General features: G+C 47.5%; 1 protein-coding gene across 1 annotated transcript in view; it reads left to right on the top strand.

Annotated features, from left to right (window-relative positions):
* The window catches only part of NID2 (nidogen 2), an 83,136-nt gene extending 61,876 nt beyond the window's left edge, over positions 1 to 21,260 (top strand). Inside the window, exons 14-21 of the mRNA XM_083731144.1 lie at positions 6,705 to 6,926; positions 8,388 to 8,557; positions 11,705 to 11,834; positions 14,084 to 14,255; positions 17,072 to 17,229; positions 18,772 to 18,895; positions 19,351 to 19,463; positions 20,474 to 21,260. Coding sequence (XP_083587270.1) covers positions 6,705 to 6,926; positions 8,388 to 8,557; positions 11,705 to 11,834; positions 14,084 to 14,255; positions 17,072 to 17,229; positions 18,772 to 18,895; positions 19,351 to 19,463; positions 20,474 to 20,484 — 1,100 coding nt within the window. The 3' untranslated portion in view covers positions 20,485 to 21,260. The remainder of the gene's footprint in view (positions 1 to 6,704; positions 6,927 to 8,387; positions 8,558 to 11,704; positions 11,835 to 14,083; positions 14,256 to 17,071; positions 17,230 to 18,771; positions 18,896 to 19,350; positions 19,464 to 20,473) is intronic.
* The last annotated feature ends 80 nt before the right edge of the window (positions 21,261 to 21,340 follow it).

Raw genomic sequence — 21,340 nt, forward strand, 5'->3', positions numbered from 1 at the left:
AGATTTGGTAGTCATAGAATTCCAACCAAAATCCTAAGAGAAAAGGCTCATTTAGCCCAGAAAGGAATTTTTCCGCGCCGACACTTTGAAGACATATCACCCAGACCATTGATTGCATCTAAAAGACAGAACAAGATGAACAAGGCCATTCCACCAGAAGCCGACATCTGCCCTACCCCCGTGGAAGAACCCAGTAGATGGGAGAAACCGCAGCCAGCTACCCGGGAAATCACGCAAGAAAAATCCAAGCTCCCAAACTATGCGACTGTAGCATCAAATAACAACCTCGCCCTTGACACAATAGACTGGACAGTCCCAGAAGAAGAAGATCTGCTGAGTAACTTTACCAAGCTACCAGATAAAGAACAAATAAACATACTCAGTAAATTGACGAAACTACAGGCCAGATTGACCGAAATTCACCAACAAGGTCAACAAAATGCAGTAGAAACAATACACAATCAAACTTTACACTTACCAGCCTTTTCCCCAAAATGCATAGTCAAAAAGAGAGCTACTAATGGAACTTTCAAATGCATAGACGCAGAGCTTCAAATCCAGCCGCCTCTAAAATGTGAAATGGCAAGGAAAAACTCCAGTAATGAGACCACAAATTCCTGGCTGAGATATCAAATACTAGCTCCAAACGAAATAGGTACCCTTTATTTAAGTACTACAGAGGACTCTAACATTGCCGAACAAAAGATGACCTCCAACAGACCTGGCACACTGAGCTCAACACCAAATGAGGCCGAAGAAATGGAAGTAGAGACTGAAAACAGTCCTACTGTCCATAATAGCCCACCAACCACAGAAATCTCTCAGGAACAAGGAACAGTTAAGGAAGAAAATCAAGAAAGGGAGGAAATTTTAATTTCCCGCACTTTAAAAAAGAATCTAAAAGAACCACCATTATGTTCCCCACCGAAAGCAGCGACAAATGGCTGTATCTGCACAAGACAAAATCCCTCGCTGGACTTAATGACAGAACTAGAATGACTAAATGCTGTCAACCAGCCTCCAACTCAAAAACGGATCTTACGCTTGCTGTCCTGGAATATCGCAGGGTGGGGAAACAAAGACGGAGACCCAGACCTAATGAACTTTTTTAAAGATTTTGAATTAATACTTCTACAAGAAACATGGTCAACTAGAGATATTAAAATTAATGGATTCACCTCCTATACGAAACCCGCACTGAAAACAAACACGAAGGGCCGGCCGAAAGCAGGGTTCTGTTGTATGATCAAAGACAACTTAGGGTTTGAAATCAAGCAACTAGAAAAATGCTTACCACTTGCACAAGCTCTACTTTTAACCCAAAAAAAGATTCTCTGCTACTTCTAAATGTCTATATCCCCCCAACCAAAAACAACAGCAGCAGTGAAAATTGGTCACAACTAACCTTCTATATAGAAAATTTGACCGATGAATACCCAAATGCCTCACTGATAATAGCAGGTGATTTTAATGCCAGAGTGGGAACCAACAACGAACAACTATGTAACAAACTAAATTGGAATACTGATAATGATATTGCATATGCCCTGAAAATAGGACGATTCTCCAGAGACAGGGTTGTAAACAACGAAGGCTTACGCCTACTTGAATTATGTAACAACTTTAATTTGCAGATTGTGAACGGTTCAACAAAAGGCGATAGAAGCGGGGAGTTTACATACTTCTCCCCCCGAGGATGCAGTGTCATCGACTATATTCTTGTCCCTTATAATATTATAAATTCGATCATGGACTTCAAAATTGGAAGGCGTACTGAAAGCGACCATCAGCCATTATCGTTGTCTATTAACTTAAAGGACGAAATCAAAATAACTAAGTACAATATCATAGAACCTTCTCAATACAAACAAATGACCCAATTAAAATGGTCCCAGGAAATGAGTGCAGCAGTGGGGCAAAAACTTACAGCCAACCTGAGAAAACAAGTATTATCCAACTTAAAGTCTACTAATTTCTACAGTGATATTCCGAAAATTTATAATGAAATCTTCCAAATGTTTGTAGAGCTTAGTACTCCACCTAAAGTTTGGGTACTTAAACATAGCGCTAGCCCTTGGTTTGACGATGAATGTTTCCAGCTAAAAAGAAAACTGCGCCAAACATTTAAAAATAACCGCACTAAACTAGAGCCCTCTTATCTTGATGAAAAAAGAAAATATCACTACATGCTGGCCGAAAAGAAACAGAAATACGCAACCCAAAAATGGCTACAATTATTCGACTCAATTCAAAGTAAAAACAACAAAGCGTTCTGGAACCTAGTGTACGGAGGATTGAAAGCCGAAAATCAACTAACTCTACCACCAATTGCAGAATCCAAATGGTCCCAATACTTTACATCTGTATTTAACAATCTACACAGTGAACTTAAAGGAAATGAAACCACTAAAAACAAAATTAATAAACTCCAAGAGTGGCCAAGGGTAGAGGAAGAGGAAATTAGAGCGATAGTTAAAAATTTCAAATCGGGGAAATCTCCTGGGCCAGACGGTCTACCAATAGAATTATTTAAGACCTATATAGATTGGTGGGCAGAACCCTTAGCTCAACTGTTTACTCTTATAGATAAATACGGGATCATACCTGAGATATGGCTAAAATCAATAATTATTCCAATCTTTAAAAATGGCGACCCAAAAGAACCAAGGAATTATAGACCGATAAGCCTACTATCAGTGATAGGGAAAATCTACGCTAAGCACCTCTTATCTAAACTTCTTACCTGGATGAAAAATCTAAACTTACCAGGGAAAGAACAAATAGGTTTCTCCAAAGGTTGCTCTACACTAGACCACTGCCTTATACTTATGCATCTGGTTGAAAAATACAGATCCCAAAGGCAATCTAAGATATACGCTGCATTTGTAGATTTTCGTGGTGCATTCGACTCAATTGACCGCCCAAAGCTGTGGAGGAAACTCGCAGAATTAAAAATTGATCAGCGCTTATTGATTCTAATGCAAAATCTACACTCTTCCAATACCTGTCAAGTCAAACTCAACACCAAAGGTCACCTTTCATCAGACATCCCAAACACGAAAGGGGTAAAACAAGGGTGTATTCTTGCCCCCTTTCTATTTAACTTATTCTTATCAGACTTGCCAGATTACCTTCAAAAAATAGAATCACATGCCCCTAAACTTAATCAGAAACCAGTTCCTCTCTTATTATACGCAGACGATGCTGTCCTACTATCACTAACGAGCTTGGGTCTGAAACGTCTTATATCTTCACTGATCCTTTACTGCGAATGTAACAAACTCTCTATAAATTATGAGAAGACAAAAATTTTGGTCTTCTCGAATGGTCGGAAATTAGAGAAATGGAAAATAAGAGGGCAAGAAATCCAACAAGTGAAAATCTATAGGTATCTGGGAATCTTATTCCAGAGCAATTTAGGGTGGGCTACCCATCGCACAAATGCCATAAAACAGGCAAAGTGCACCTTATCAGCAGTTGCCCGCTTTTATTATCAGAAAGGTAATCAATTCATTCCTGCGGCCATTCAGATATTTCAAACAAAAGTGCAATCCCAGATACTCTATGGAATCCCGCTATGGGTCCAAGCATATAACAGTGATTTAAAAAAGATTCATTCCAGCTTCCTGAGACGTATTCTTGGACTCCCAGCTGTGATCAAATATGAAACAATGTGTGCAGAAATAGGCATACACACAATGGAATATTGGGCATGGTCCACCTCAATAAAGTACTGGTTACGCTGCCACTTTCGCTGCCCTCCATCAAGTCTGCTCGCTGATTTGCTCAAAGACTCCTATAAATCAAGTTGGTATCAGCACCTCGAAAAAAAGATTGAATCTTTAGGTATCGAGCTGGAGCCCCTGTACAATTCTAATGAGCAATACATTTTTCATAATATTCTAACTAGACTAAAGGATGTCGAGAGACAAAATATTATGGCAGCTGTAAACAAAATTTGCTCCCCCATATTCTATGATTTAAATATCTTAGATAGCAGAGCCAATTACGTCACTAAATTAATAATTCCAGCCCAACGTAGGGCTTTTATGCTGGCCCGTTTGAATGTTTTTCCCTCAGCATTTGTCAGGGGAAGATACCAAAACGTTCCTAGGAACAAGAGATTCTGCAGATGTTCTATGAATGTCCCGGACACTGTTGAGCATATTCTCTTTCATTGCCCACTGCACAGTACGCTCCGTCAACGCGTGCTGTCCCCTCTTTCGGCTGGTCTGGAACCCCAGCAAGGTGAATGTGTGGGACTCTACCTATCCGACGCTGACCAAAGGGTAACGGCGGGGGTAGCCGAGTTTTTGGTAGCAGTCCTCCAAGGAGCAGGTTAACAAGGAAAACCACTGATTCTAGACGTATATATATATATATGTATGTAGCCAACTGCAGCCTTTTTATATATATTTCAAGGCTTTTATACCTTATTTTCTCTTTTATGGTTTTATTTGTATAATGCCTAATAAAGGTTTGATAAGTAGTAGTATAAGATAAGAAAATATGTTATATGATAAGTATATATATGTGTGTGTGTGTGTGTGTGTGTGTGTGTATGTGTATATATATATATATATATGTGTGTGTGTGTCTGTGTGTATTGAGAGCCAGTGTGGTGTAGTGGTTAAGAGTGGTAGTCTCGTAATCTGGGGAACCGGGTTCGCGTCTCCGCTCCTCCACATGCAGCTGCTGGGTGACCTTGGGCCAGTCACACTTCTCTGAAGTCTCTCAGCCCCACTCACTTCACAGAGTGTTTGTTGTGGGGAAGGAAGGGAAAGGGGAATGTTAGCCGCTTTGAGACTCCTTAAAGGGAGTGAAAGGCGGGATATCAAATCCAAACTCCTCCTCCTCCTCCTCCTCTTCTTCTTCTTTATATATATATATGGAAAACAAACAAAAACAGAAGGCGATTGGGCTGGATCCGACCCCTGGGCCTTAGTTTGCCTATCCATGGTCTAGGAACTTGCCTGAAGGCATGTGAGCATCTCCAATGCTTTTGAAAGCTGTCCATCAGCATTTAACTTGCACAGTTTGAGCTTGGAGACACCTGGTTGAAACACCACCAAGTTAAATGTGGGCAGGGCAGAGGACATCATTATTATTATTATTATTATTATTATTATTATTATTATTATTACCGTATTTTTCCCTCTATAACACGCAGATTTTTTCTCCTAAAAAGGGAGGGGAAATGTCTGTGCGTGTTATAGAGCGAATGTGTGATCCCTGGAGCCGAAAAATCAGGCAAAAATCAAATCGCGCTTCACGGAGAAGGGAAACCTGAAGAGAGGAAGCGGCTGCTTTCCTGCGTTCTGCCTCAGGGTCTTACTGCCCACCCTTCTCTGTTTCGTTGCTGTGTTTGCTGAAACGGAACAAAGAGCAGGGAAAGCCCCTCCCCTCCAGGCAAGCTGAGGGGAAAGCAGCGTGTGGTCTCTGTGCTCAGGTGCTGCTGGGGGAGAGGGAGAGAGAGAGGGGGAGGGAGAGAGAGAAAGGGAGGGAGGGAGAGAGAGAAAGGGAGGGAGGGAGGGAGGGGGAGAGAGAGAGAGAGAGAGAGAGAGAGAGAGAGAGAGAGAGAGAGAGATGGCTGGCTTGGGTGGGGGGAAACTTTTGCCTTTCTTTCCTCCCTCCCGTTAAATCCCTCTCCTGCATTCTTAGCCAGCTGCTTCTCTGCACACCACTCTCATGTCCCTTCTTTGTTTTTCCCTCGCTCCCCACTTAAAATGTGGTTACAAAGCATAAATCCACATGGATCCTCAGGATCTTTGCATTGGGTCACCCCAAATTCACCATCAGATCACATAGCATGTCCATGGCTACAGCCTGCACCAAAAAAATCACGCACCCACTGTTGCCTGGGGCTGCAATGGTGCAAAAACGTGGTTAAAAAGCATGGATCCACATGGATCCTCAGGATCTTTGCATTGGGTCACCCCAAATTCACCATCAGATCACATAGCATGTCCATGGCTACAGCCTGCACCAAAAAAATCACGCACCCACTGTTGCCTGGGGCTGCAATGGTGCAAAAACGTGGTTAAAAAGCATGGATCCACATGGATCCTCAGGATCTTTGCATTGGGTCACCCCAAATTCACCATCAGATCACATGTCTGTGGCCACAGCATGAAGCACAAAAATGATACATCCACTGTTTCATTCAGAATGTTTTTTCCCTTGTTTTCCTCCTCTAAAAATGATGTGCGTGCTATGGTCAGATGCGTGTTATAGAGCGAAAAATACGGTATTTGATGTGTTAAATTTCTAGACTGCCCTTCATCCCGGGATCCCAGGGCGATTTGCAATATAGAAATACAAAAGTAGGTATTCACCAGAGGAGGAATGACTGCTGGGTCCTGATTCTGTAATATCTGCTAAGTTTACGGTGCCACCAGGTTTAAGATCTGCTAGATTTGGATGCAAGACTTCAGTGGCGATGGGGGTGGAATCTGGGTTTTGGGAAAACCTGGCGTTCCGGTATTTCTCTTTCTTTACAGGTTTTCAAACCTTGGTGTGGGTCACTTAAAACTAGCATCTCTCAGACTTGGGTCTCCAACTGTTGTAGGACTACGATTCCCATCATCCCTGACCACTCGTCCTGCTAGCTAGCGATGATGGGAGTTGTAGTCCAACAACAGCCAGGGACCCAAGTTTGAGAAACACTGATTTACACCCTCTTGGGTTTTTCGTTCATCCTTCAGAGCCCACCCAGAGGCCGCAGACCATGTGCGAACGTTGGAGGCAGAGTCTTCTAGAGCACTACGGGGGCAGCCCGAGGGGCGACCAGTACGTGCCCCAGTGCGACACCCTGGGCGAATTCACCCCCTTGCAGTGCCACGGGAACAGCGGCTACTGCTGGTGTGTGGACGAGCATGGACGCGAGGTCCAAGGGACGAGGTCGGAGCCTGGAGTCCCCCCCGCGTGTAAGTGCTATGGCGTCAGAAGCAATTCTCTGCAAAGCCTTCAGGGGAGGTGGCTTGGCAGAACACAGGCTGCATGGCTGTTTGGGGACGGAAAGGGGCTCCGTGGCAGAAGACACAGGGATGGGCATGGTGGAGCCAAGGAAGGAAATCCTGTAAGGCTGGGGAATTTTTTTCCCAGCCAAGGTCCACATTCCCTTCTATTCAACGTTATGGGGGCCACATTTATTTTTAACTTACCATATTTTTCCATCTATAAGACACCCCCTACTTTTGGGGACTCAGATTTGAGAAAGTTGGGGGGGGAGAGATGTATCCATGCACAGTGTTACTTCTGGTTACGTACTTAATTCATTCTGGAGGTCCATTCTTAACCTGAATCTGTTCTTAACCTGAAGCACCACTTTAGCTAATGGGGCCTCCCACTGCCGCCGCGGCGTAATTTCTGTTCTCATCCTGAAGCAAAGTTCTTAATCCAAGGTAATATTTCTGGGTTAGCGGAGTCTAACCTGAAGCATCTGTATCCCAAGGTACCACTGTATAAGATGCCCCCTAATTTTTGAGATAATTTTGTAGGGGAAAAACCTAGTCTTATACAATGGTACCTGGAGTTACAGACGCTTCAGGTTACATACACTTCAGGTTACAGACTCCAGTAACCCAGAAATAGTACCTCGGGTTAAGAACTTTGCTTCAGGATGAGAACAGAACTCGTGCTCCGGTGGCGAGGCAGCAGGAGGAGGCCCCATTAGCTAAAGTGGTGCTTCAGGTTAAGAACAGTTTCAGGTTAAGAATGGGCCTCCGGAACAAATTAAGAACTTAACCCGAGGTACCACTGTACACGGAAAAATACGGTACTTACTTACTTAACACACCAATTTTATATCCCGCTTGACTGTGGAAAACCGCCAAGTCGTTTGCAAAAAAGAACCACACAGCGAGATTGTTAGTGAAAACAGTTGCGGCGTTAATTTCAAAAGAGCGATAGAATAAAAAACACGCCAGCATGCTAAGTATCTGGGCAGGCTTGTCCAAGCAGAAACGTTTTTAGCAGGTGCCAAAAGGAGTAAAAGGGTGTCAAGAGGCAGGGAGTTCCAGAGGGTATAGCCGATGCTAATTTTTAAAAGCAGATAAGAGGGTGGGGAAAGTGGCAGGTAAGACTGGTATAGAAAAGACCCTCTTGCACCCCCCACCCTGAATCGGAAGAAAGGGGCAGGGGCTGTGCAGGGAAGCCCCATCAAGCAATCTCGTTGGGTAGGCAGTAAGAACACGCACAGTCCTTTGGGTACCATCTCTGAGCCATGTCACACCTTTTGCCTCTCCACCTGGGTGGCTCAGCTGGTTAGAGCGCGGTGCTGATAGCTCCAAGGTTGCAGGTTTGATCCCCGTATGGGACAGCTACGTATTCCTGCATTGCAGGGGGTTGACTAGATGATACCTTCCAACTCTTCGATTCTCCCGCAGGCCTGCCCAGCGTCGCCCCTCCGACCGTCCGCCCCTCTCCGCGCCCCGACGTCAGTCCCCCCTCGGCTGGGACGTTCCTGCTGTACGCCCAGGGCCAGCAAATTGGCTACCTGCCTCTGAACGGCACCAGGCTTCATAAGGAGGGAGCGAAGACCCTGCTATCCCTGCATGTAAAGTATTTTTCCTGGGGGCGAGGGTGGGGTGGGGGGCAAAGGAAGAATGGGTGGCTCTTCCCATGTCAAAAGACCACATGTGGGGAGCAGGGGCAGGCTAACCCCGAAGCTGTGCGCAGCAATGCAGGATTCCCCAACCTGCCGCCCACATCCCTGGAGGTGGAAAGGATCTAGAATGCTGTGGTCAGTGAACTCCCTGGCTGAGTGCAGATCTGCCTTCTGATGGTTCCCTCGATACATTGGGTATCGTGCAGCAAAGGCCCTTTGAACAGATAGGAAGAAACTGTGATGAGGTGTTTTGATGAGGCTGGATGTGCATGATATCTGCCGAGACCACATAACACCGGTCCTGAAAGACCTACATTGGCTCCCAATATGTTTCCGAGCACAATTCAAAGTGTTGGTGCTGACCTTGAAAGCCCTAAATGGCCTCGGTCCAGTATACCTGAAGGAGCGTCTCCACCCCCATCGTTCTGCCCAGACGCTGAGGTCCAGCGCTGAGGGCCTTCTGGCAGTTCCCTCACTGCGAGAAGCAAAGCTACAGGGAACCAGGCAGAGGGCCTTATTGGTGGTGGCGCCCGCCCTGTGGAAAGCCCTCCCATCAGATGTCAAAGCGATAAACAACTACCTGACATTCAGAAGACATCTTAAGGCAGCCCTGTTCAGGGAAGTTTTTAACGTGTGTTATTTTACTGTATTTTTGGTTTTTATGGAAGCCGCCCAAAGTGGTTGGGGAGGCCCAGCCAGATGGGCGGGGTATAAATAATAAATTATTATTATTATTATTATTATTATTATTATTATTATTATTATTATTATGGAGGGGCAACCCCCCCAACCTATACATAAATTCCTGCAACACCCCCCAATATGTTTCACAACTTAAATCCTTTTTGAGTACATGCCCTTGAAAGCTGTTAAAATGAAGAAAACAGAGACAGACAGATTTCACAGTGAAAGTTGTCTCACTGACGCACAGCGTTCAAAATTGGGTTCTGGTCCCACCATGGGAAAAGGTCTGGGATCCATTTCCCCTTCCTTCCTCAAACTCTCCTGTGCCTTAAAGTACTGCTCTGAAGCTCCCCTCTCAGAGACTATTCCTCCCATCTCAAACGGTTAATATTATTTGCCCAGATTTTTAAGGAGCTCCCAGCCAAGAAGTGTTGGCAAACAAAGCTTCCAGGAAACTACTGGGGGTGGTGGTTTGTTTTCGGCGAAAGGCCGCTGTCCTCCAGACCACCTCTTCATGGTCAGAGAGAGAGCACTTAAACGTGAAATAAAACAAAACCCCAGCCCAGTGGGGAATCTAGCAAATTCGCAGAAAATCAAAACAGGCAGAGAGAGAGAGGAGGACCTCCAGAGTTTCCGTGGGGAAGAATATCACCAGTTGAGCAAAAGTTTTTCCCGAAGATGCAGCTCTCTGGAGATTGTGGACTCATTTAAACACTTTTCTTGCTCTCAAACAGAAAGTTTCCAAAGAAACTGTGTATATGTGTGTTGAGGGGGGCGGACAGAATAGACGGAATTGGTTGGTTAAAGGTGCTGATGTTTTTGAAGTTATTTGCAGGGCTGAGCCGGGACATTTTGGTGCCTGAGAAAGGATACCTAAAGTGCTCCACTGTCGGAGCTGGGACGCATCTGATTACCAGTTGGGGCCATAGCTGTCAACGTTTTCCCCTTTTTAAGCAAAATTCCCATATTCTGAATAGGATTCCTCGTGAGAAAAGGGAAAAGTTGACAGCTATGATTGGGGCATCTGGTTGGGCATTGTGGGATCGGGACGCTGGATTAGAAGAGTCACTGGCCTGATCCTGTGGCAGGGCTCTTTCCAGGGTGCTCCCCCCTGCCCCCAAACAAACAAAACGCAGCAGGGAGTGGACAGACACAGGCTATCCAAAAATAATTAAGCAAGTGGATTTATTGTGCATTAGTGGCATTCAGAACCTTTGGGCCAAAGTTCATAAACTCATGCACGAAGGTGGATAGAGAAAAGTCCCCCCCCCCATCTCTCATAATGCCAGAACTTGCAGACATGTAATGAAGCCGAACGTAGGAAGATAGAGAATGTAGGTGCATGATCTAGTTATCTCCCCCTTGCACTACTGCAATGCGCTCTATGTGAGGCTACCTTTGAAGGTGACCCGGAAACTACAACTAATCCAGAATGCGGCAGCCAGACTGGTGACTAGGAGCGGCTGCCAAGACCACATAATACGGTCCTGAAAGACCTACATTGGCTCCCAGTACATTTCTGAGCACAATTCAAAGTGTTGGTGCTGACCTTTAAAGCCCTAAACGGCCTCGGCCCAGTAGACCTGAAGGAGTATCTCCACCCCCATCGTTCTGCCCGGACACTGAGGTCCAGCTCCGAGGGCCCTCTGGCGGGTCCCTCTCTGCAAGAAGCCAAGTTACAGGGAACCAGGCAGAGGGCCTTCTTGGTAGTGGCGCCCTCCCTGTGGAACGTCCTCTCATCAGATGTCAAAGAGATAAACAACTACCTGACATTTAGAAGACATCTGAAGGCAGCCCTCTTTAGGGAAGCTTTTAATGTTTAATCGAATTTTTGCTTTACCGGGAGGTCCGCAAGCCTCACCAGCAGGGGGTCAATGGTTTCTCTAAGTGCCTTATCGTAAAAGGGACATCTAAAAAATATGTGTTCAGGGCTTCCTATATCCCCCAATGGACAGGTGCAAATTCTCTGGTCATATGGGACTTTTTTAAAGGATCCTTCCAAGACCGGCGAGGGCAAGTGTAAAAGCCCTTTTTGCATTTTTGGATACAAGAAAAAAGAGACATGCTGCTGGTGCAGCTATATCTCTCTCGATTTCTACAATTTTGTAGTCACGGCACCTTAAGCAGTCCTGTTGTTTCTCGGTGTCTATAATTCTTTGCTTAACCATTGCTTTTGTTTGGCCCAAGCCCAGACTTAGAGGGGTTAGAGGGGCAAAACCCAGTTTCTGAAGAGTGTTCATATTCAGGGTTTTTCGCAATGGCTGCTAAATTAAACCAGTGCAATCAGTTCTTGACAACTCATCTAGCAAGCAGGTGGTTCCTTGTAAGTGCCGGAAGCAGGAAATAGCGACCGGGTTTCTTGGAAGCTGCGAAATGGTCCTGCCTCAATGTCTGTGTATATGCCCCCTCTAGGGTTCCATCGTGGTGGGGATTGATTACGACTGCAGGGAGAAGATGATGTACTGGACGGATGTTGCCGGGAGGACCATAAGCCGGGCAAGTCTGGAACAAGGGGCAGAACCAGAGACGATTATCCAATCGGGTATGTGAAAATTTCTTGTTTTTTAAGCAGTAACGTAAAGGTAAAGGGACACCCAGTGGCGTAGCGTGGGTTGTCAGCACCCGGGGCAAGGCAAGTAATTTGCGCCCCCAACCCGTGGATTTTAGCACTCGAGTGCGAGCGCGCCACCCCAGATGTTGCGGCCGGCCCTCCTGCACCCCCCCACGCTACGCCACTGGGGCTGGGGGCGAGCGAAGGAGCCAAGGACCCCCCCCTTAAGGCTCAGCAGGAATTTATTAAATTTATTATTTGCGGAGCCCCTGCGGGCCGAGGCAGCCGAAGCCCCCTCCCCTTGGGCGCCTCCCCGCCCCCTCCTCTCCTTGGGCTGTAGGTGGAGCCCGCGCTCCGAGGCGCTCCAGATCCGGGCTTGGCGAGCGCCTCTCCTCCCCCCGGCCAGGTCCGGGGGCTTCCAGCCGCGCTCCGTCCTCGCCCGACCCCCCCCCCCGCAGCTGAGACTTGCGCTGAGAGCCGGAGCCAGCGGCGCCCCCTTCCGCCGGGAGACCCTCGCCCGCCCGCCGGCTTCCTCTCGGAGGGTTTTGGGGAGCGCAGGGCGCGGCGAGGCCCCTCGGAGCTCTCCTCCCTCCCCGTCGGCAGAAGCAGCCGCCGCCTGTGGCTGGGCCGAGGGGATGGCGGCGGCATCGGGGTGCGGAGGCTGCCCATGCCCGGCCAGGCGTCAGTGGCGGCGTAGGCGCTGCTGCAGCAGCTGCTCCTCCTGCGAGCAGTGAGTGGAGCGCAGCGGCGGCGGCAGCGGGGAGCCCGGCGGAGGAAGGAACTTGTCCCTTCCCTCTGGACTCGCACCCCCCAGATGTTGCGCCCGGTGCGGCCGGCACCCCTGGCACCCCCCACGCTACGCCACTGGGGACACCTGACCATTAGGTCCAGTCGTGACCGACTCTGGGGTTGCAGCGCTCATCTTGCTTTATTGGCCGAGGGAGCAGGCGTACAGCTTCCAGGTCATGTGGCCAGCATGACTAAGCCGCTTCTGGCGAACCAGAGCAGCGCACGGAAACGCCGTTTCCCTTCCCGCTGGAGCGGTACCTATTTATCTACTTGCACTTTGACATGCTTTTGAACTGCTAGGTTGGCAGGAGCAGGGACTGAGCAACGGGAGCTCACTCCGTTGTGGGGATTCGAACCGCCGACCTTCTGATCAGCAAGTCCTAGGCTCTGTGGTTTACACCACAGTGCCCCCTGCCTCCCTTTTTTAAGCAGTACGTCATGCAAAATTTAATATAAAGTGATTCAAGTGGATTTAAAAAATTATACTGCATTCTTGAGTATCCCTATATTTTATGTATTTCTGTTGCTATTGGTAACTAGAATGGAAATGTAGTCTTACCTTACCATTAAAGGCAAACTTGAATCGGGTATGTGGCTCGCTTCCTCTGGGTTCCCAGTCCACGTTGGAGGTTGTGCAATACCGCCCCCACCCCTGCTCATATTTGCAAAGTCAGGAAACTTCCCCTAAAAGGGAAACTTGGCAGATTTTTGCTCCAAGGGAGTCTGCCGTTGTCCAGGGAATGTTCTGGAGGAAGCAGGATAGATGCAGGACGCACCTATCACATGCAGTGCCCGGGGGGTGGGGGGCGCAGATCAGGTATTTTGCAGCAGTTGGAGGCATGCTTTGTAAATGCCAGGCTGCAGTTCTGAAATGTTCATTGAGGGGCACCAAGAGTCACGGAGGACTTCGAGGTGTGCAAGACTATCGGGCTTCGAACATCTGGTAAGGCTGGATCATCAGTTTTGTTGAATTAGTTAATCTAAACATTCTTAACTGGATGTTGAATAAATGTGCAATTAATCGTAATCTGGTGAACCGGGTTCACTTCCCCGCTCCTCCACCTGCAGCTGCTGGGTAACCTTGGGCCAGTCACACTTCTCTGAAGTCTCTCAGCCCCACTCACCTCACAGAGTGTTTGTTGTGGGGGAGGAAGGGAAAGGAGATTGTTAGCTGCTATGAGACTCATTCGGGTAGTGATAAAGCGGGATATCAAATCCAAACCCTTCTAATTGTGACTGTTTTGAATTGCATTGCGCAATTCCTTATTGGATTGTGCAAACCGCTCTTGTGCATAATGCTTTTTATAGGTTTTCTCACTTCCAGAAACCTGGAAGTAGCATGATAAACAGAACAGCACGGAACATGCAGGCTGTATCCCTTTCTTAAAATTTTGAGGTCCAGGAATCCTTGAGCCTCCATCAAAGTCTTTTCTGGACTTCTCCTCCCTCAGGGCTGATGAGTCCAGAAGGCCTCGCCATCGACCACCTCCGAAGGACCATGTTTTGGACAGACAGCGGCTTGGACAAAATCGAGAGTGCCCGGCTGGACGGCACAGAGCGCCGCGTTCTCTTTGCCACAGACCTCGTAAACCCTCGTGCCATCGCGGTGGATCCCATTCACGGGTGAGTGGCAGGCCCCACAGAGAAGCAGAAGGAAAATTTCTGAAGTACCATATTTTTTGCTCCATAAGACACACGAGCGAATGTGTGGTCCCTGGAGCCGAATTGCCCAGGGGCAAAAAGCAGATCATGCTTTTTTTTTTGGAAAGAGGGAAGGGGGTGTTAAAACAAAACCGATGATCGGCAAGCGATCGGGAGGGAGATAAGGGACGCTAGCAATAAAGGAGGCTACCTGGGAGCGGGGAGGTAAAGACAGCAAACTTGCAAGGAGAGGAGATAGGAAGACTAAAGCAATGAGGAGAGAAATTAGAAGAAAAGGAGGAGCAAAAAACTGTTCCAGCTAAGGAAAAGACACTAAGGCAAACAAAAGGGAAGGGGGTGCTGAAAGGAAGCAGCTGATCGGTAAGCGATCAGGGAGGTAGATAAGGGATGCTAGCGGAGGCTGCCTGGGAGGGGCGAGGTAAAAGCCCATGGATCCTCAGGATTTTTGCATTGGGTCACCCCAAATTCACCATCAGATCACATAGCATGTCCATGGCTACAGCCTGCACCAAAAAAACCCACGTACCCACTGTTTTGTGGGGCCGCAATGGTGCAAAAATGTGGTTATAAAGCACGGATCCACATGAATTCTCAGGATTTTTGCATTGGGCCACCCCAAACTCACTGTCAAACTCACATGTCTGTGGCCACAGCACAAACCACAAAATTCATACATCCCTTGTTTCATTCAGAATATTTTTTTTTCTTGTTTTCCTCCTCTAAAAACTAGGTGCATCTTATGGTCAGGTGCGTCTTATGGAGTGAAAAATATGGTAGTTTTGTTAAAATGACAGAATCTGAAGAGCACCTCCTTCAGCCGTCTTTGCACTGATTGCAAAACGCAAATGAACCAGGGTTCGTGCGGGTTTTAGGCTGCAGTCTTACACCTACTTGAGAGTAGCCACGCTGAACTTACCGTATTTTCCCGTGTATAAGACAGTGGTTTTTGCTAAAAAAAATTGGGTGTCGTCTTATATACAGATAGTGAATGCAGAGGGGGGACGTGCGATGAATGGCAGTAGCAAGCAGGAGATTGGCAGCGGCGATTGGGTGGGTGATTGGTGGCTGCGGCAAGGCCTGCTGGCGATTGGCTGTGGCGAGGGAGACAGGCGATTGGCAGCTGCAGCAAGTGGGCAGGTGGGCTATTGGTGGTGGTGAGGCGGGCAGGCGATTGGCAGCTGCGGCGAGGTGTGCGATTGGCAGTGGCTATGGCAAGCAATCGGCAGTGGTGGGCAGGCGGGTGAGCGACTGGTGGAAGTGACCTCCCCCACCCACCCCAAAAAGCTAAATTTCTTAATTTGGGGTTTAAAAAAATACGGGTCGTCTTATACAAGGGTTAGGGTTTATACACCGAAAAATACAGTACATCTTCAATAAAAAAAGAAAAGGGCAAAATAAACAAGGGGATGGAACAACCCCTCTATCATAGAATCATAGAGTTGGAAGGGATCTCAACAGTCTAGTCCAACCCGCTGCAATGCAGGAATCCTGGCCACAGCTGTCCCTGGGTGGGTTTGAATGACTTCTGGGTAACAGCCAGACCCATTGACCCATTGCGGCACATCATCACTGAGCAGACATGCACGGGGTTGTACAGGTAATTATTTTGAAGGGCAATCTCATTATTTTATTACCCGTACAACAACCCTGTAGGGTAGGCCAGTATTGTCATTATCCCCATCTTACTTGCAATCGGAGAGTCGAGGCTACAGGCAGAGGAGAGATCCAGCCAGGGGGCTTTTCAATTCAGTGTTTGCTCCCTTAGCTACAGCAGTTCACCAGCACTGTCAATTCACTCAGATGCCTATTCAGACTGCTTATATTAGCAAGTTTCGAACCACCCACCTTCTCATCAGCAAGCCCAAGAGGCTCAGTGGTTTAGACTACAGCACCACCCACTGAACGTCCGTTGCTCTTTCCCAGCTCCTGCCAACCTAGCAGTTTTAAAGCACACCAGTGCAAGTAGATAAATAGGTACCACTCCGGCGGGAGAGTAAACAGCATTTCTGTGCGCTCTGCTTTCCATCACAGTGTCCCGTTGCGCCAGAAGCGGTTTAGTCCTGCTGGCCACATGACCTGGTAAGCTGTGTGTGGTCAAACACCAGCTCCCTCAGCCTGAAAAGTGAGATGAGCACCGCAACCCCATAGTCACCTTTGACTGGACTTAACCGTCCCAGGGTCCTTTAACTTTACCTTTTTTTACCTTTTAAAAAATGTTCCCGTCGTTATTTGTTTCCCCCCTTTTTCTGTTACAACTGGAAAAAAGCAAAACAAAAGTCTGATGCCAGAACCAGCACTCTAACCAGCAGGTATTAATCCCCAGAAGTTTGGCAACACAACAGCAAAAAGCATTTTTGCCTTCTTTCCAAAAGCTCAAAGTGAGTCAGCCAGTGGTGCAGATCTCAGGAATTCCTCAAGTGCAAGAGGTGCTCACAGAAGCTTTCCCAGGCACCCATAGGGTCACAGAATCATAGAGTTGGAAGGGACCGCCAAAGGTCATTCAGCCCAACCCCCCTGCAATGCAGGAAACTTCATTGTAATTTGTGGAAGAAGCTTTTCTGTTGAAGCCAATAAAATAATTACGGTGTAGGTTTGGTTCTGGTATGTGTGTGCCTGTTTGATGTCCATGACACCTGTTGACCCCTACCTGGGAAGAGCTGATGAAGGAACTTCCCGAAATAATGGGAGTAGCTGGCACACGAATCTCGGGCCTCACTTTGTTTGTGTAACCACTTTGATGCACAGTCAACCGTGTTGCTCTTGGGATCTCCCTCCAGGAATCTGTACTGGACGGATTGGAACCGCGAAGCGCCCAAAATCGAGACATCCACTGTGACTGGGGAACACAGGCGGATTTTGGTCAACCAAGACATTGGGCTGCCCAACGGCTTGACCTTCGACCCCTTCTCCAAACTGATTTGCTGGGCAGATGCAGGTAAGGGGCATTTCGCGGAGAGAAATGGAGGGGGTCAGGAATCACAGTGGGGCTTTTAAGGACCCAACAGTCAAGATCAACCACATTCAGGGCTGCACTTCATGTTAATATAATTGGGCTGCCTGCATACAGAACCTTATTTATTTCCTTGAAACCTGTGTGTATAAACCTTGACTATAAAGGTTGAGAGTGTGCTCTTAAAAACCAGAAAGGATCTGACTGTACGGCATATTTTATTTATTTTGTTCCCTTGCATTTATACCCCATTTCCCTCCATTATGGAAGCCAGATTGCGTTCAGGCGCTAATCCACCCAAAGCATTGACCAAACCTGGAGCTGCTTAGCTTAGCAAGGTGGTGGCTTTGTGAACCTTCAGACCAGACTTCCTCAACCTTGGCCCTCCAGATGTTTTGAGACTGCAATTCCCATAATCCCTGACCACTGGTCCTGCTAGCTAGGGATCATGGGAGTTGTAGGCCAAAAACATCTGGAGGGCCGAGGCTGAGGAAGCCTGCTTCAGACCATAACCCGGGACACACAAAGGTGATGTGCAGCCATTAAAGGTAAAGGTGCCCCTGCCCGTACGGGCCAGTCGTGTCCGACTCTAGGGTTGTGCGCCCATCTCATTTAAGAGGCCGGGGGCCAGCGCTGTCCACAGACACTTCCGGGTCACATGGCCAGCATGACAAGCTGCATCTGGTGAGCCAGCACAGCACACAGAACGCCGTTTACCTTCCTGCTAGTAAGCGGTCCCTATTTATCTACTTGCACCCAGGGGTGCTTTTGAACTGCTAGGTTGGCAGGCGCTGGGACCAAGCAACGGGAGTGCACCCCACCGCGGGGATTTGAACCGCCGACCTGACGATCGGCAAGTCCTAGGCGCTGAGGTTTTACCCACAGCGCCACCTGCGTCCCAGGCATTAGGAAAATGGTATTTCAGGAACGCTTGTCTCCTGTTACAGATCACCTAACTAAAGACACCTCCCTCCCCTTCCCATAAGCATTCTGGCGCTTCCTGCCCACAGCCCGTCTTTTTAGGCTAATGCTCCACTCACAATGTGCCCCCCCCCCAAAGTGGGATGTGCAAGTCAGTCTTTCACTTAAGGTCGGCCCAATTCTGCAACCCGAATCATCTACCATATTGGCCTGAATATAAGCTGCACCCAAATATAAGCTGCAGCTTTAAAATTGGAGGCGGGAGAAGAAAAGGAGACAAAATACCCAAATATAAGCCACTCCATTCCTTGCTGCTCCTGGGGGGGCAGGCGCTGTGTTGCCGATTGCCTTTTCCCTTCCCGGGCTTGGGGCAGAGGACAGGGGACTCCACACAGGGCAGGCGCCGATTTGCCACGCTCCTGGCGCTGTTTGCCCAGCGCTCCTGGCTGCATTCCGTAAGGTTGCGAATATAAGCCGCATTTTCACTTTTTACATTGCGAAAAAAATGTGGCTTATATTCAGGCTAATACGGTATTTGCAATTATGGACCAGAGCAAGGAAGAGAATGCCCCCAATTTAACTCTCCCTCTTTTTGTTTGGAAAAAGGAACCAAGAAGCTGGAATGTGCACTGCCTAACGGGACAGGGCGCCGCGTCATTCAGAACCACCTCAACTATCCCTTCAGCATTGTGAGCTATGCCAATCACTTCTACCACACGGACTGGAGAAGGTAGGTCCCAAAGGCTGGGAGAAAAGCCTGTTTCAACATAAAGCTGATTCCAGTTTAAGTGACCTACAAGTTTGGGTTGATGTTCTTCTCGCACTATGAAGGTACCCACACACTTGGCCCAACCATTCCGGATGTGGAAAAGTCACGGCAGGGAGAGTTTGTCGTCTCCTGCATTGCACAGGAAATGTGTCTTGGGAAGAACTGTAGAATGAGGCCTCAAAAATGGCTCACCTGCTGGTGTTTGGGGAACCTGGGCCAGTTGAGGGGGTCAGACGTAACTCTGACCACTCACAACACTTTAAAAGAGTCTTGCATTAGTTGGGGTCATTTTTCATTATTGTGTCTCTTAATTTGTTGATCTTTCACACTTCGGCATAGGCTAGCTAGCCACTGCTTTTAAAGGAATGATGTTGCATCGGATGAAAACCATTTTCCCTCCCCAATTTTCTGCTCAGGGATGGCGTCATAGCTGTGAACAAAGACAGTGGTGCTTTTACAGGTGAATATCTTCCAGAACAGCGAACACATCTCTATGGAATAACAGCCGTTCACCCATACTGCCCAGGAGGTAAGATCTGGGGTTTTGCCAGAAATGTATGTTGCTGAACCATAAGCATTTTTTGCTCCCTGGGAAAATTATTCTTCTTTTTAGTGATTTTTCTCAGGGCTGTTGCAAAACTGTTCTTGCTGCTGACATCACAGTGCAGTAGAACAGGAAACAGCCATAGCAAATGAAACATTCCTGCAGAATCCTTGTCTCTGTCTACCTATCGGGACTGAGGGCAATTTACCTCTAAAAAGGTAAAGGGACCCCTGACCATTAGGTCCAGTCGTGACCGACTCTGGGGTTGTGGCGCTCATCTTGCTTTATTGGCCGAGAGAGCCAGCGTACAGCTTCCAGGTCATTTGGCCAGAATGACCAAGCTGCTTCTGGCGAACCAGAGCAGCGCATGGAAACACCACTTCTGGCGTGATGGGACATCATGACAGAAGCCAGAGCACACAGAAACGCTGTTTACCTTCTCGCTGGAGCAGTACCTATTTATCTGCTTGCACTTTGACGTGCTTTCAAACTGCTAGGTGGGCAGGAGCAGGGACAGAGCAATGGGAGCTCACCCCATTGCGGGGATTCGAACCGCCGACCTTCTGATCGGCAAGTCCTAGGCTCTGTGGGATTCCTAGCAGAAAAGTGCTGTGAACTCAGCACATCGATAGGATCCCTGACTGGGCAGTGAGTGAAAAGGAAGATCCAGCTAAAAACTAAACGGTGCCAAAACTGGGACCTTGCAACAAGTTATAAAAACCCTGCAAGGGCAGGATGTTTTTTGCAGAATGTTTTGGCCTCTTCAGAAGTGCATCAACTTATGTCTTTTGTTCAGGAGCGAAAATATGGTTTTTTGGCCATCAGAGAGGCATATCACCGCCTATGAACTCTACACACACACACACACACACAGAGAGAGAGAGAGAGCGCGAGAGAGAGTGCGAGTGCTGGGAGGGACAGGAAGGAGTTTGCATCTTCTTTACCTTAAGAATTGTCTTCCTTCAAGATAACCCTTGCTGCTTCTCTTTTTGCAGGAAGAAAATAAGCTACTGGTACTTGGGGCAGAAGAAAGGGCGGGGGGGGGAGAGTTCCACTGTGGCAGCTGGAAGGAGACTCCCGCTGAGAAGATATTATTGTACAGAGTGCAAAAGACCCCTCTCCCAACTACATGAAGACAACCAGCAATATGTACTGAAGGGAATTAAGCGGTTTAACTTAGAGCAAAATTATCCAGTATTTTTTAAGTTATACCTCAAATCTTTTTACTACTGTATTTTTTTTTTATGAAAACATTTTTTTTATGTATTGCCAAGATGAAATGGTGCTATACCCTTTTGCTGATGGGAGCAACTTTGGAAAAAAATAATAATTATGAACATATACATTTATCCTTACTCTATTGTTATTTTATTAGAAAACACAAGAGACTCTCTGCTTTTAAACGGGTGGCGTGGCAGCAATCTGTATAGGGACTCTATCTGTATGTATGGGAATGGCTTCTGCAAAAGTGCCTTAAGAAGTCCATGTTGGTTTTTTAAAGAGCTCTGGTTGTACGAGAAAGGTGGAAGTAGTTTAGGAGCCATGCAAAGGGTATTTTGCAAAATCCAATGCCCACGCCCACCTCTCGCCTCTTCTGACTGTTTTTAGTATTTATATGAGAATATGCTAGAATGAACTGGCTCAAATCTACCCTTCCCACCCCCCCCCCACCCCCAGGGCTCTGCGCAAGTGAGGTGTATGTGCCAACACCTGACTGAAACTTCTGGTCTTTTCTAGGCTACTCCATGAATTTAATATTAATAAAAATAATAAATTTTCTAAGGCTGTTTCAAGGCTTTTTGTTTTTGACACGACTACCGGGAACTTCTGCTCATAGCACAATGAAATGCGGTGTGTGTGTG

Source organism: Podarcis gaigeae (assembly GCF_964106915.1).
Source record: "Podarcis gaigeae genome assembly, chromosome: 1".
Taxonomy (NCBI): domain Eukaryota; kingdom Metazoa; phylum Chordata; class Lepidosauria; order Squamata; family Lacertidae; genus Podarcis; species Podarcis gaigeae.